The sequence below is a fragment of the Triticum urartu genome, chromosome 3A (assembly GCF_056163025.1).
Source record: "Triticum urartu cultivar PI428250 chromosome 3A, HENAU_Tu73, whole genome shotgun sequence".
Lineage (NCBI taxonomy): Eukaryota > Viridiplantae > Streptophyta > Magnoliopsida > Poales > Poaceae > Triticum > Triticum urartu.
Genome location: NC_141875.1, coordinates 124,308,745 through 124,324,825, shown reverse-complemented (window position 1 = coordinate 124,324,825; position 16,081 = coordinate 124,308,745). Strand labels below are relative to the sequence as shown.

At 42.8% G+C, this 16,081-nt stretch overlaps 1 protein-coding gene across 1 annotated transcript; it reads left to right on the top strand.

Moving 5' to 3' along the window:
• Nucleotides 1-13,679: 13,679 nt before the first annotated feature.
• LOC125548143 (RING-H2 finger protein ATL80-like) lies at nt 13,680-14,418 on the top strand. Its single transcript, XM_048711819.2, has one exon. It carries the CDS (start codon nt 13,733-13,735, stop codon nt 14,363-14,365), a length of 633 nt encoding a protein of 210 aa, XP_048567776.1. The 5' UTR covers nt 13,680-13,732; the 3' UTR covers nt 14,366-14,418.
• The last annotated feature ends 1,663 nt before the right edge of the window (nt 14,419-16,081 follow it).

The following is a 16,081-nucleotide window of genomic DNA, read 5'->3' as shown; positions in this document are numbered from 1 at the left end:
AGCTACTCTACCCCGGAGGCTATGGCTACGTTATCTAATGTCCGTGGCTTGCCGACGTCTTCTCCCGTTGCAGCCACAACCTCGATGATCCAGTAGCCCCATCCCTTCCAGCTAACTCAGCTCGTCGGTGCCTTGACAGCTACGGCCCCAACAGCTGGAATCTGTGTTCCTCCTGTCTCTAGCTTGTCGGTGTCATTTGTCGCTGTCACTTCTCCCGCGCCGGTTCTCTCTACCTCACTGTCTCCCCGACCCTGCACACCTCCAAGCCTCGCCTTGTGCTAGATCATATGCTCATGTGCCTGGTGGGATCCTGGGCCGCCCTTTGGCGACAGGTGCAACCCCACCAACCCCTTACCATCGTGGCAGTTCCGACCAGATGTGGCATCCTCATCTCTGATTCCAGATGTAGCGGCAATCAGATTGCTCAGACTACGACCAAGAGAAAAATTGTGCTTGTCTTGCCGATGCTGGCAGCAGCGCCACCTTTGGGCATCGTTTTCCCTTCCCAGAGGCGCTTTCATGGTCTTCATCAGTGCCCCTCTCCGAGCTTAGGGGAAACCCTAGGTCCGGTTCTCCGGATCGGATGACAATGACATCTCGGTTCATGGCATCGCTGCCCTTCATGAAGGTGTCATCTTGCTTGCTTGTCGCATCCCCGGTATGGGCTTTGGCAATGTTGGATGTCATGCAGGTTCGGCCTACCTCTCTCGGTCGGGCTTGGTGGATTATGGCTATGTTGTTCGGACCGAGCATCATGTGTCCCTCTACTTCGGGCATCATGTTCACACCTACTTGCATTCGTGCCATGTGTTGTACCCTTCTTTGTACTCATTCTATCTCCTTCTATCATTGAAAAGATACACAACCTTGCGTATTTGTGAAAAGACAACTCCCAAACCCCTGACTAGTATGAGCTAGTAGGCTCCACCATCGTTGTGCCCCCTATGGTGTGGGCCATCGCATTCGCATAAGCGTACTGATTGATCTGAGAGAGTAAGATGGGTCCCATCAAGGGAAAAAACTTCTTGACATGTAACCATTTCTAATTTGTGTTGTGGAAGCTTTTGTTATCAGAGGTTAGCAGCTAGAACTAAATCATAAACATTGTTGTGCAAGTCTTAAGAAAGCAATATTATGGAGAGTTTACAAGTTAACAAAGTAAAAACAAAATCTCAAGAAGTAAACAAGTAGGAGAAAATGACGTTGGGAGTTACCATGTGGCATTTTTTTGATAAAGGACATTTCATTCAATTCATATATCGAAGTGATACAACCACATTAAAAGAAAGTCCGACCTCTGCATGGCACGATGCAAACAACCAACACGTTAAACAAAACAACAATACAAATCATTTTTTATAAATAATAAAAGGTCCAGCCTAAGGTGGGGTAGATCCTATCCGGAGATTACACCGCCAACCATGATGGGAAAAAACCTCCCTGGCCGTATGCTCCAGCCGGGTAGCGCCATCATAAAAAGGTCTCTGTCCTTTAGCCTCGGCTAGATAGACCAAGTACGGATCCATCGCATGCATGCATGCATGAATAACCTAACCTACGGATGAGACGAAACAAATTATTATTAAAAACCACATAATTCGTGGTAAGCTAAAATGCCCAACATAAGGCAGCTGCCTCCACAAGATTATGTGTAGAAAATTATTTGTCGATACCCCGCATCCAATGGCACGAGCAAACATATTATGTGGACTACGTCGGGGGGGGGGTAAAGATTTTAAGCTACTTGAACTATGCCCTACACCGCACAAGCAAACTTTCACTCAAAAAATAAGTGTTTAATAGACTCGTCATGTTGGCAAAAGACACATGTCTTGCTACCTTGCCAATTGCGGCGTGCCAGGTTATCTCTAGTTATTATTATCAACGAGAGGAATATCTTCACTCAAAGAGGAATTTTGAGCTTTCACAATTTATTATTATCAACCAGAACATCGGTATGGGCAATCGCATTATACAAGGAATTGATAGAAAACCTGCCATTCTGATGCAGGTTTCATCGAAACTCGTCCGGTTCATTTGACAGCTGAATGGGCTCTAAACACATGAGCAATGCATTCCATGCTACAATGTGAGGCCCTAATAGGTCCCTACAAAAAGAATTATTAGGGTTTTCTTGTCCCAAAACCTAAGCCATTGTGAAAAACTTATGTCTAACAATTCGATTCACGCTAGGGTATTGCACCATAAGTGGGGTGGCGCCTCAACCAACCTTAACTGAGAAAGTGGAAAATTGGAAAAGAAATTCATTGGCCTTCATCAAGCCATACAAAAATTGTGAATCACCGGTTTCCAATTAATTTGAGAAATGGCTTTGGAACCCACATATTTGTTACGAATGATTTCCTGCCATACCCCGTTTTTAGTGAGGAGTTTCTAAACCCATTTACTGAGAAGGGCGGTGTTTCTAATATCAAGATCTTGGATTTCAAGACCCCCTGACTTTTGGGACGGCAGACAAGAGGTTGGCCTTCCAACTGGCTAGACGTTTCTCAAGTCTCTCTTCCACATGTTAGACGTTTCTCAAGTCTCTCTTCCACATGTTTCCACTCGGCAATAGTTTAATGCCGATAGTGAATCATAATACCCAGATACCAAATGGGAAATTGCCCGAGCTGGTAGCCGAAATCTCAGCATACTCAGATGTTGTTTCCGCGGCTTCACCAAAGCAGAAATTTTCACTCTTATGAAAATTAGTTTTAAGACCAAAAAGCTCCTTAAAAGCACATAATAAGAGATTGATGTTTCTCATTTATCTAGGTTGTGATTCATAAAAAAGTATAGTACCATCCGCATATTGTAGAATGGACAGGCCATCGTCTACTAAATAAGGAATACCACCGTTAATCTGACTGGCTACTTTAGCCCAGTCAGCATTCTGAGAGCATCTTCAGCCGGACTTGAAAAATCCGATCCCTCAAACACCCACGGATAGTGACCGATCACGCCTCAAATTAGCCACTCTGCACCCGAGTCTCTCATATTTCAACCCCTAGATCCATACAAAGTATGCAAAAGAAATCCTACGTACTGCCCTAGCTAATCTTTGTCATCGGAGATGTCCATGACGTTGGTGCCGGGCGCTGGGTGGACGGGCGCGTAGTAGGGCTCCGGTTCATCCTCCTCCTGCTCGACCTCATCCATGTAGGCGAGCATCTCCTCCTCCTCCGCGACCTGTTGCGCCTCCATCTCTTGCCGGCGACAGCATCTAGCCTCCGTAGCCGACTCCAAGCGGAGGGAATCGAGGATGGTCTACTACTCTGCCTGCAGATCCGCATTGCCAGCATCCCCCATATCCTCCTTCAGCTCCTCCTCATCCTCCTCAACCTCCTCGTCCTCCTCCTCCTCCAACTCCTCCTTCGGATCCACTGCATCCAGAGGTAGCCCCGCGGTGACCCGGGCTTCGTGCCTTGCCCAGATCTGCACAAGGAGCTACAGTCGGCGCTCTGGCGTTAGAAATGGGTAGCTCCTCACCCAGCGGTGTGGGGACATGGCTACTAGTGGTGGTGGACGAGGAGTGGAAAGTGGCGGCGGCGATGGACATGCGGAGCAAAACGTGGAGGGGTAGGGTTTCGGTGCCGGCGGTCGGCTTAAATAGCCGTGTCTAGCTCATTGGTTAAGGTGACTCCATCAAGCTCCGTACTAGATATACCCAGGAGGTCCATTTACCCTTGATGAGAGCCCTCCTAAAGTGGATATTTAAGAAGACATCATTATTGTTGTGCTCACAAAAGTATCCTTGTGTTGCCCAATATTTTAAAATTAAAGAAATATATTGTAAGCCTAAAGAGCTAGAGAGAATTCCTTATTTGGCCCTTTCTTAAAATTTGGTTCCCTATTTGGCCTAAAAAAACTATTTTCTTCCTTATTTGACACCCAAAAGTAAAATTTGTTCCCTATTTGGCACTTCCGTCTATTTTGACCACTAACGGTGTTAAGTGCAACGTGAAAAGACCATTCTACCCCTGATGTTATACATGGCTAAAAAAGATGGTTCAGTTCTTTAGCATGATAGGCTTGCAACTCCTCGCATTCGGACATATACTACTGTACTGCCTTGCATCTTCCTCTTTCTCAGAAAAGAACTCAGATTGTTCAGATTCTTTGCCAGGAGAGTCCCCGGCTTTCGAGCCCTACTCGTGGGAGTTGCTTTATCCATCATTGCTATTGGCATCTCGACGTTAAACAATTCGTTTATATAAACACTTTTGACATAGAAAAATCCTTCTCAGGTTGATTTGTGTGCCACTCGTCATTAGAGAGTGAAACGTCTGGTCTTGCCCTTAGCTGAGGGATCTTCACTCCTGTCCTGTCATCCATATCCGTACACGGTATGCATCCATGCATGCATGAGGGACTTTAGCAGCACCACCGTACCCTTCCTGCTGCATGTATTAACGTACGTACGTACCGTTAGCCTCTCACGGATGCATGTACTAACGTACTAGCTACACTCCTAGCTAGCTAGCTAGCTCTTTGACTTAAGCAGATGCAAATACATATGCACCAGCGGCGGCCTGTGTTGGACTTAATCACAATTAACTTGAATTAGTTTGAGTTAACCATCTTAGCACAGGTACTATACACACGGAAAGATGAATGATTAGAAGCGGGCTATTCGATGAATCGATCCATGCATGAAATATATACACTACTGAATATACATACAGGAAAAACTTGTGCATGTACATCCGTCCAGCGACAATGTATATTTTTACTCACGAATCCTTGAGCATCGTAGTCTCCTGGCGAGTCGGGCATCGAGCTGCTCTATATTCTCTTTCTTTCGCCTCGAATAAAAACTGGTTCAGTGGAACGAATGAAAGATTGTTTTTTCAACCTTGTATGGCATCAGGGGTAGAATGGTCCTTTCATGTTGCACTTAACACTGTTTGTGGCCAAACTAGACAGAAGTGTCACATAGGGAACAAATTTTACATTTGGGATCAAATAGGGAAGAAAAACTTTTTTGGGTCAAATAGGAAAGCAAATTTTAAGAAATGATCAAATAAGGAATTCTCTCAAACAAGGGATATGGTGATTATGACTACTTGGCGCATATGGCAGTTACGTAATGATTCTGCACATAGAAAGAGTGAGACCCTTGTGGATGTGACTGTTGATTATCTGGACAATTACTATAAGTCCATCAATTTGGTCAGGATGTATAGTGTGGATGAGAAGATCAAAGGAAAGATGCCACTGGGCGACATACATCGTACAGAGAACATACAGTGTTTACAAATTCTCGAGCTGTGGCCTCACCCACCTGAAGGCTGGGTTGCTCTTTCAGTAGATGGTTCGTACTCTGAACAGGATGGACGTGCATCGGCTGGGATGGTGTTGCGGAACAAGGATGGGGCTGTGATTTTTGCGGCGTACATGTATATATTCAGTTGTAATGATGCATTGGAGTTGGAGATCCATGCTCTTATGCAAGGACTGGCACTGGCCAGTCAGCATTCTGACAAACCGGTGATCGTTCAATCGGATTCTATAAACGCGTTGGCTATCCTTTCGGGCGACACTCTTTCTAAGTCTGCATACGGTCATTTAGATGCAGATATTAAAGCAATTTTGGTTGATAGGGTTTTTGTTTCTATGAAAATTAGTAGAGTGCAAAACAGGGTAGCACATCTTTTGGCACACTATAGCCGTACCGAGTGTTGTACTGCGATATGGTTAAATTTAAGTCCTCCGTGTTGTGAGGAGCAGCTGGCTCGAGATTGTAACCCTGTAATAATGGAATAAAGCTCTTTCACCCCGCAAAAAAGGGAATTCTCTCAAAGTGCTATCCCGAAGCAAAGTTTCCTCCCAAAAGCGCGTGGTACGATCATTTCCAACTTTTAATTTATTCCTATTAAAAATGCAATCTTTGTTATCAAACCTTTTCAAAATGGCAAGTCATTCTACTATGTTGTAACTTGAGACAAAGTTCTAGAGTGTAGATATTTGTTACGCAATAACTAAATCCACACTCCATCACCCCCTAAGCAAGCATGTAAAGCCATCTACTCAGCAAATGTTTATTTTTAATCTCAAGATCCTCCATTGCCAGCCTACCTTGGTCTTTAGGTCGACACATGATATCCCACCTCGCAAGGCGATAATTAGCTTTATGTTCATCACTCTGCCAAAAAAAAATTTAGAATGGAAAAAATCAAGTCTTTGCTGCACACCTATTGGTAGTTTAGGGTATGTTTGGTAGGATGCATGAGGACAAAAGTTTTCAATCCGACCCACTTTTGCTTGTTTGGTATAGTGCATGGGCTCATCTAGGCTGGGCTATGCTCAACTAATGCAAAAAAGGGCCCTCGGCCATGCCCATCTCATGCACCCAAAGAGGGTGCATGGAGGCAGCCATGCTGGCCCCGACCCTCGTCCCCGCCCACCAGACCACATCCAGATATGTTTAAGTTTTCAAAAAAATTCATAATTTCAAATTTTGTTTAATTTTCAAAAATAGTCAGAATTTAAAAATTATTAAACTTTCGAAATTTTTTAGAATTTCAAAATGTTTTAAATTTTCAAAAAATGTTCAGAATTTCAAATTGTGCTTAAATTTTCAAAAAATCTTCAGAATTTTGCATTTTATTTAAATCTTCAGAAATGTTCAGAATTTCACATTTTTTATAAATTTTCGAAAATGTTTAGAATTTCAAAAAAATCATTTTTTAAAAAAAATCTCAAAAAAGTTCAGACTTTCAAAATATGTTTACATTTTCAAAAAACGTTCAGAATTTTAAAATTTCCTTATTTTCAAAAAGTGTATAGAATTTCAATTTTTTTTACATTTTCAATAAATGTTTAGAATTTTAAAATATGTTTAAATTTTTGTTCACATATTTTTTAATTTTGTTCACCATTCAAAAAAATTATTCAGAATTTAAAAAAATTCAACATGTCTAAACACATGCAGGCTGCCAAACAAAGTCTCAACTCAGCATGTCTCAGCGCATACACCGCTGCCAAACAACAGCAAATGCATGGGCTCAACATTTCTACATGCAACATGTATCAGAGGAGAACAACTAGGCTAGGTCCATACATACTACCAAACACACCCTCAATGAACGAGAGCATGAACATAGGCAAAATCGCGAGCGCTGAGTTAACTAGTATTATACATTTCCCGTCTTTATTAGTCAATTTGCGATGATGAATTGGTATCCCGAGATAACCAAATGGAAGACACCAATCTCACACCAAACAATTTCTTATAATTCCTCTCTTCTTTGGCGCTTCGAAAGCAGAATAGTTCATCCTTGTGGAAATTATCTTAAGACTCGACAATTGTTCCAAATACAAAACCCCAATTTCATATTCACCACCTTGTCCATATCATGTTCCATAAATATGATGATGTCGTCTGCATATTGTAGAATGAAAACACCTCCATCAACTGAGTGTGAGATTAGACCACCTACAAGACATTCTCCCTTTCCCTACCAATGAGAACTGCTACCATATCTGCGACAATATTGGAAATAATCGGCGACACAACATCACCTTGTCGTAGACATTCTTGGGTGCGAAAATGTGACCAATGTCATCATTCACCTGGATCCGCACACTACACCCCGAACAAAAGTTGGAACCTGTTGTTACCAAGCAAGATCAAAACCTTCATTTTCTATGCATGATGCAAGAAAGGCCATTTAACTTTATCGTAAGTATTCTCGAAATCCACTTTAAAGATAACTCCGCCAAGTTTCTTAGAATGGATCCCATGTACATCTTCATGCAAGACGAGCACCCCCTCTAGGATGTGATGCACATGCATGAAGACAGTCTCTGTAGCGCGAACCACGGTATGAGCTATTGTGATTAGTTTATTTGTACCCACTTTAGTAATCTTAAAACTGACAATAAGTAAGCAAATAGGCCTAAATTTCTCAATTCATACCGCCTCTTCCTTCTTAGCTAACAAAGGCATCATTACAAAATTGAGCTTAAACAACTGAAGCTCACTATTAAACAAATCAAGAAATATGGGCAATAGGTCTCCCTTAATCTTACTCCAACATCTCCCATAACATTCCGCAGGGAATCCATCAAGTCCAGGCACTTTATTACTTTTCATTTCCAATATCGTCTCATAAGCTTCCCTCTCTGTGAAGGGTGTTGTCAACACAACATTCTCTTCCGGACAGAGCTGTGGAATACCCCCCCCCCCCCCACACACACACACTATATTTTCATCCATCGACACGAAGTTAGATATGCCCCCCCGAAAAGTTTCTTATAAAAGTTTGAGGTGTAGGAAATATGTTTATCTTGACCTATAATGGTTCCCTCATCTTGTTCAAGTTCAACAATCTTCTTATTTCTTTGTTTTCAATTTGTAATCAAAGGGAAAATTGGGAATTACTACCCCCTCCCGTACCTCCTTCAATTTGACACGTTGGGCCAATTTAACATCTTCCTCTTCTCAGAAGTTTAGCCAAATGCTCTCCAGCCTTGCTTTTAGCAACACTCTCTGTTCACAAGAGGGATGTTGCTTCAGCCTTAATGTCTAACTCATCAATAAGTCGAATGAGTCTGTCTTTCAATTTTATAAAAACCACTCACATTCTTAGCTAAACGCGATGCCTGTTTTTATACTACCACCATTTAACATTCGTGCTGCCACTTTTTTCCTTCGCCCATTCTGAAGCCACGGACTCCATAAATCCTTCCCTTTTGTACCATGAAAATTCAAAAGAGAATGCGATCTTGTTCCCCACATGAGCCACCTCACTGGAGTCAACGAATAAAGGTGTATGATCAGACAGACTAACACCCGCACCATTATGAGGGGATTTTTATTCGCATTCCACACTTGCTAAAACACAGTCCAACTATTCATAAGTTTGATTCTCTAGATTGTTAGCGTGGGTATATTATCGACTTCTAAGAGCTATCTCTCACAAGTCAAGGTTCTCAATAATAGCCTTAAGCATGAAAGATCATCTACCATCAAAATTACCATTATTCTTCTCATCGCTCTAATGAATAATGTTAAAATCTCCTCCACAAAAAGGTGCAAATTCTCATCTCCACAGACACGAACTAATTCATCTAGGAAGGCGGGCACGCGCTCAGGTCATGCTGCTCCATAAACCGAAATGAGAGCCCAATCATAGCCGTCAACTTTCGACTACACGTGAAACTTGACAGCATAATCACCCACCTCCATCTTCCTGACCTGAAGCAAAGACTTTCCAACCCCAAGTAAGATTCCACCAGATCACCCCCGAGGAGGATGGCAATACCCAAAAATCCAAACCACCTGAAATAGTGCCCAAAAATTGCGAAGTAAAATTGGGTTTACCGATCTCTAATAGGGCAATAAAATCCAACCTTTCTTTCCTCGTCGTTTAATCGAAAAACATACGCTTCCCCAAGTCTAGTAGAGATATGCTATTTCCAAAAGATGCCTCTCATAATTCATCGTGATATTTAACCCTTAACTTATTCCTAGAACTATATCACACTGCAGAAAAATCGTGTTGTATTCGCTTCAGAGTGCGCATGTTCTTTTTCAGGGGCACATGAATGTTTGCATGACCTTCCTTTGCCTTAGAGCCCCTAGGAGTACCTGGAATATCTACATGATGTTGCAGCACCTCAACACTCATAGGAGCAAGATCCTCACATAACAAATCAATCACTTGAATACCCAACCCAGTAACATCACTTTCCTCCATCTGTTTAGTGGCACAGTTTTGTAACATGACCATAGCTCTATCTGCCTCAGAGTCCAACAACTCATTAATAAACATCGTCGCCTCATGACTATTATTACCCAAGGAAACCCCAATGCTTGTAGTTTTATCTAAAATAACTTCCTTGGAAAACTTCCAAAATCAAAAAAATGTGTATTAACCAACATACTTGTAGTAGACTCGATATTGAGAAGCTTCGCCGCCCGCATGGAGCGACCCATCGGCAACTCATCGGCATCTGGATGCACTTGAATCCACTAGATCGTAGGCATATCCACCGAAGATGGATCAAGAATCCCTCCAAGTGTGATCACATCCGCCCTAGAGATGTAAGAAGGTCTAACAGGAACCATCGGTGAAGAAGATCACCTAGCTGCAACTGACAGTGGATGACTTTCGAGCTGCAGCCACAGGTGAACGAGGGAGGATTTCTAGCTGTAATAGTGCTCATCGAGACCACCTGCCTTGAATTTTCATGTAACGGCGATACAACAGCGGGCTGCACAAGGCTGACCTAGGAGGAGGAGACCCACTAATGGTGGCCCGCACAGGCGAGGGCTTCTGCCTCAGCGTGTCTGCCACAAGCCCAGTAGGTGACAACCCAGGAAACATGACCCTGGTGGGCTTGCCTAGCCCAACGCCACAATAAGGTCGAGGCTCAACAGGCCGCACCAAAAGTGGGACATCCTCGCGCACCGGAGATTGCAACGGTGGCTCCTGCTCCGTCATGACATCACCTTCTACATGATTTCAAAGGCGACTAAGAGCTGAGCCCATTGCAGAAGACTAAAACCGTATACCCACAATTAGGGATGTAAACTCGGTCCCATGTAACCCTGTTTAAACCCACTTATGATCTAACAATTCAATAATTTGTTTTCTGGGGGAAAATTAACTGTGGGGCTGGCTAAAGCTAACTAAATGTGACTTGCGGACGCCGCTTATTTGCCATTTACATCCCTACCCACAGTCAGTGTAGAGGTTACCATCCTAGTCACAACTTGCGAAATAGGCACCAATGAGTTGTCTTTACGAGACACAAACTCAGTAGCCCCTCCTTTGCCATTACGTGAAGAATGGTCTCCCTCGGTTCCCTTCCCTTTATCAGCACCTTTGTCAGCCCCGTCAACAGACTTATCATTTTGATCATCGCCATTATGCATGTCATCACTCAGGAAAGGATGCCCTTCTATCTCTAAATGTAGTTCATAGCCAACACTCTTATAATACCAATTTACAAATTATGGGACCTCATCAATATTGATAACCCCCACGAATAGTTTAGCAACTCCATGCTTCCTTGTAAAAGGCATGTCCACCTTCTCTTGTTTGCCAATTGAAATAACCAATTCTTCAAACCTCCATCCCAACTTACGCCATCACAGACTTTGTGGAAGTCCAGCTTCAACACAATCATTGGCAATTTCCTTTTGTGGGCGTACTGAACCAGCTCAGCTGCGAGCCCAAAGTTCTCGACAATGCATCTTCCGCCTAAGAAACCTAACTGTAGAGGGTGGACAAGCTCGGGAGGCTGTGGACAAGGGAGATACACATGTAATACTTAATTTCGAAGGAATACTCTTTTTTAGGTAATAGAATAATTGTTACAGTGTTGTTCCCTTTCAGGTTAGCTTCGAGATCATATAATTCTCTCAAGAAACCAGTAAATTTTCCTTTGTTTATTTTAGTGCTTTGTAAATTCACTAGAGAAGTGATGCCGCTTGAAGCTACGTCTGTATTTTTTCAAAGAGGAAGAGATGATGCAGCACAACGACGGTAGGTATTTCCCTCAGATATGAAACCAAGATTATCGAACCAGTAGGAGAACCAAGCAACACAACATAAACATCACATGCACACAAATAACAAATACTCGCAACCCGACGTGTAAAAGGGTTTGTCAATTCCTTTCGGGTAGCGGCGCCAGAAATTGGCACGTAGACAGGAGAAAGTTGTAAATATTGATAGATCGAACGCCAAATAAAATAAATTGCAGCAAGGTATTTTTGTATTTTTAGTTTAATAGATCTGAAAATAAAAGGAAAATAAAATAGATCGTGAAGGTAAATAATATGAGAAAGAGATCCGGGAGCGTAGGTTTCTCTAGTGGCTTCTCTCGAGAAAAATAGCAAACAGTGGGTAAACAAATTACTGTTGGGCAATTGATAGAACTTCAAATAATCATGATGATATCCAGGCAATGATCATTACATAGGCATCACGTCCAACATTAGTAGACCGACTCCTGCTTGCATCTACTACTATTACTCCACACATCGACTGCTATCGAGCATGCATCTAGTGTATTAAGTTTATGGAGAAACGGAGTAATGCAATAAGAACGATGACATGATGTAGACAAGATCTATCTATGTAGAGATAGACCCCATCTTTTTATCCTTAGTAGCAATGACACATACGTATCGGTTCCCCTTCTGTCACTGGGATCGAGCACCGTAAGATCGAACCCACTACAAAGCACATCTTCCCATTGCAAGATAAATAGATCAAGTTGGCCAAACAAAACCCAAATATCGAAGAAGAAATACGAGGCTATAAGCAATCATGCATATAAGAGATCAAAGAAACAAAAATACCTTTCATGGATATAAAAAGATAGATCTGATCATAAACTCAAAGTTCATTCGATCCCAACAAACACACCGCAAAAAGAGTTACATCATATGAATTTCCAAAAGACCATTGTATTGAGAATCAAACGAGAGAGAAGAAGCCATGTAGCTACTAACTACGGACCCGAAGGTCTACAAAGAACTACTCATGCATCTTCGAAGAGGCACCAATGGAAGTGGTGAATCCCTCCGTGATGGTGTCTAGATTGGGTCTGGTGGTTCTGGACTCTACGGCGTCTGGAATTGATTTTCGTTGACTTCCCTAGGGTTTCTGAAATATTGGGGGCATTTGTAGAGCAAAGAGGCAGTCCGGGGGCACCAGAGGTGGGCACAACCCACCAGGGCGCGCCTGGGGCCTCCTGGCGCGCCCTGGTGGGTTGTGCTCCCCTCGGAGCACCCCCAGGCACTGCCTTGGCTCATTGCGTGTCTTCTGGTCCATAAAAAATCTCCGTAAAGTTTCATTGCGTTTGGACTCCGTTTGGTATTGACTTCCTGCGATGTAAAAACATGCAAAAAACAGCAAGTGCCACTTGGCACTATGTCAATAGGTTAGTATCAAATAATGATATAAAATGACTATAAAATAATTATAAAACATCCAAGATTGATAATATAACAGCATAGAACAATTAAAAATTATATATACGTTGGAGACGTATTAAGAAGCCATCCAGATCCGGGCTTCCGTTGTTTGGAGACTTATTGATCCAGTAAAATTTTCTAGTTACTCACCAATTTCCTCTTATCGGAAAAAGTTACTCACGAGTCTATGAAAATGCTAAATCTGATGTCAGATTTTTTGGCATGGCAAATCGAACATTTCTCATGGCAACTTGTATTGGCGCGTGGAGGACAAATTTAGTTGGTGAGCCCAACAATTTTCTAGCAAAAAATGAACTAAAGCGAATTTTCCATCCTCGGCTAACATAATTTGACATAAAAAATGTTTGATTTGCCATGCCTAAAAATCTGACATTCGCTGAATATTCGGGTCCAATTGTATTTCTTATACATGAAGGTTTTTTCGTAATTTGAAATAGTAACTTATGCAACAGTAACACTCACCTACACAAATGGCTTTTACACTTACGAAGAGAACCCATGCTACCCAAAAATAAAAACCAAGGGAGTATAGGGCGGCACTAGTGGTCTCTCACAGCAACCTAATTCTGTCAAGGGTCGCGCATCTTCCACAATACTGTCGTCTCATTCTCTCCCCCCGGCCGCAGGTTGCTCTGCTCCCATCACCACAAAGCAAAACCCCAAAGAAAGACACCCACCTATTTATCTCGCGCTCCGCTCCTCTCCACACTACCGCGAATTGCCAATGATAGTGATACTTGCACAGCCCATCCTTCTCGGAGCGATCTGTCGATGGCCGAGGCCAAGCGCATGCACGAGCAGACCACCGGGTGCCTCCCCGTCGACCAGTCCTGCTTCGCGCTCTCCCGGCTGTCCAGCGCGTACCGTGCCACCCGCAACAACGACCCGGCCTGCTGCTCCACAACGTCCTACCTTGAGGTCCTCGGCATCTCATTCGCGACGCTGCTCATCATCCTCTTCGTGCTCTGCATGATACGCTGCTACCTCATGCGGCGGGCCGTGAACCGGGTCACGGTGGGGGCCGCAACGTCGACAGGCGCGGGGGCGACCGTGGTGGTCAAGAAGCGGCCCACCGGCCTCAGCGAGGACGCCATCGCCGCGCTGCCCAAGTTCGAGTACCGACACACGGCCGACGAGAGCGACCGGTGGGAGTGCTCGATATGCCTCTGCACGATGGCCGACGGCGAGGTGGCCAGGCAACTTCCTAGATGCATGCACCTCTTCCACAGGGCGTGCGTCGACATGTGGCTCACGGCGCACACCACATGCCCGGTGTGCCGAGCCGAGGTGGTCAAGCCGACGGACAACGACGAGAGGTGCCCGAAGACGCCGGCGGCCGAGGCCGGCCCATCAGTGCCGCCTAGGTTGGAGGATGGCCAGAGGGATTTGGAGGCGCAATTATAGCGTGAGAGGCGCATGCGTTTGCTCCCCTGGTTGTGTAGGTGTAATTTTTCTATTTCGGCGCCCCTTTAGGGAGGTGATTTTGAGCCATTTGATTTTATTCAGTCGGTTTTCAGGATAAGAATAACACGAAGAGAGAAGATAGTGATTTTTAGTATTTCTTTTACTACAAAAATGATTCTGGTATTCAACCGGTTGCTGAAAAAAGAAACGCACAAAATCAGAAGTTTTCTAAATTATAGAAAAATAGACGTTGAAGAGATGATTATGCATTAGACTTTTTTAGATATAATATCTTCACTTTATTGATTACCAATATTCAAAGAAATGCAAAGAAAGTCCGTTGAAGTGATCAAGATTTAAGAAGCCTACCGGGGGAACCTCCTATATGACTCATTTTGCGTCGTATAGGAACCCGACGCAGGGGTGTAACGCAAACTGGACCGGCCCACAGGGCGCGAGGTGAAAAATCATGTAGATGTGCAACAGGAGTTGATGCTAGCTCGGATTCAAACCCGTGACCCGTGTGCTGCACTGCGGCTGTTGAGTTCTAGTGACAGATGTAAAGCCCGACAATTAAAGCCCTCATTGCAGCGGCAAAACTTAACACGTGGAAAAATATAACGAACAAAATTCTAGAAAAAAATGAAACTTGTGAGTTTTTTTATAAACATGACAAATTTTTCAAAATTTATGAATATTTCTTCAGTTTTGAACAAAAGTTGAACATTGGTAAAAAAAATTGAAATTCCTGATTTTTTTTTGAAAAACTTGAAGATTTTTTGAATTTGGAGAACAAAATTTGAAATCAAGAAAAAACTTGAACATGGGAACCAATATTTGAAAATCCCGAAAAATTTAAAAAACTGCAACATTTTCTGAATTTATAGAAAAAATTGAACATGGGAATACAATTTCAAAATGTGAATATTTTTTGAATTTAGGGAACAAAATTTTGAAATTGATAAGAAAATCGCCCACAAAATTTTGAAAACACAAAACAAAATATGTGAACAATTTTGTGATTTTGAGCCATTTGATTTTATCCGGTCGGTTTTTAGGATAGGAATAACACGAAGAGAGAAGATAGTGGTTTTTAGTATTTCTTTTACTACAAAAATGATTCTGGTATTCAACCGGTTGCTGAAAAAAGAAACGCACAAAAACAGAAGTTTTCTAAATCATAGAAAAATACACGTTGGAGAGATGATTGTACATTAGACTTTTTTAGGTATAATATCTTCACTTTATTGATTACTAATAGAGAGAAGTTTGTATTACAACATCAAACTACCACCAAAGTCTAAAACACAACCCCGAACTACGAAACCGTCTAGTTTACAACCATGAACTACCAAAACCGGACAGAAAACAACCCTTGGTGGTATTTGACTGGTTTTGACCAATCAACAGCCCAGTCAACGCCAACTCATCTGCCACGTCCTCTGGTCAAATTTTGGCAAAAAGAAAAGTGTCCAGAAATTTTTGAAAAAAATCCTCAAAATCTACATACCCTCATATTAAATTTGGGAAAATTTCAACAAATTGTGCTGAGCTGAAAAAAGGAAGACGTGACGGATGAGTTGGCACTAACTGGGTTGTTGACTGGTCAACACCGGTCAAAACCAGTCAAATACCACCCCAGGGTTGTCTTCTGTCCGGTTTTGAAAGTTAAGGATTGTAAACTAGACGGTTTTATAGTTCAGGGTTGTGTTTTAG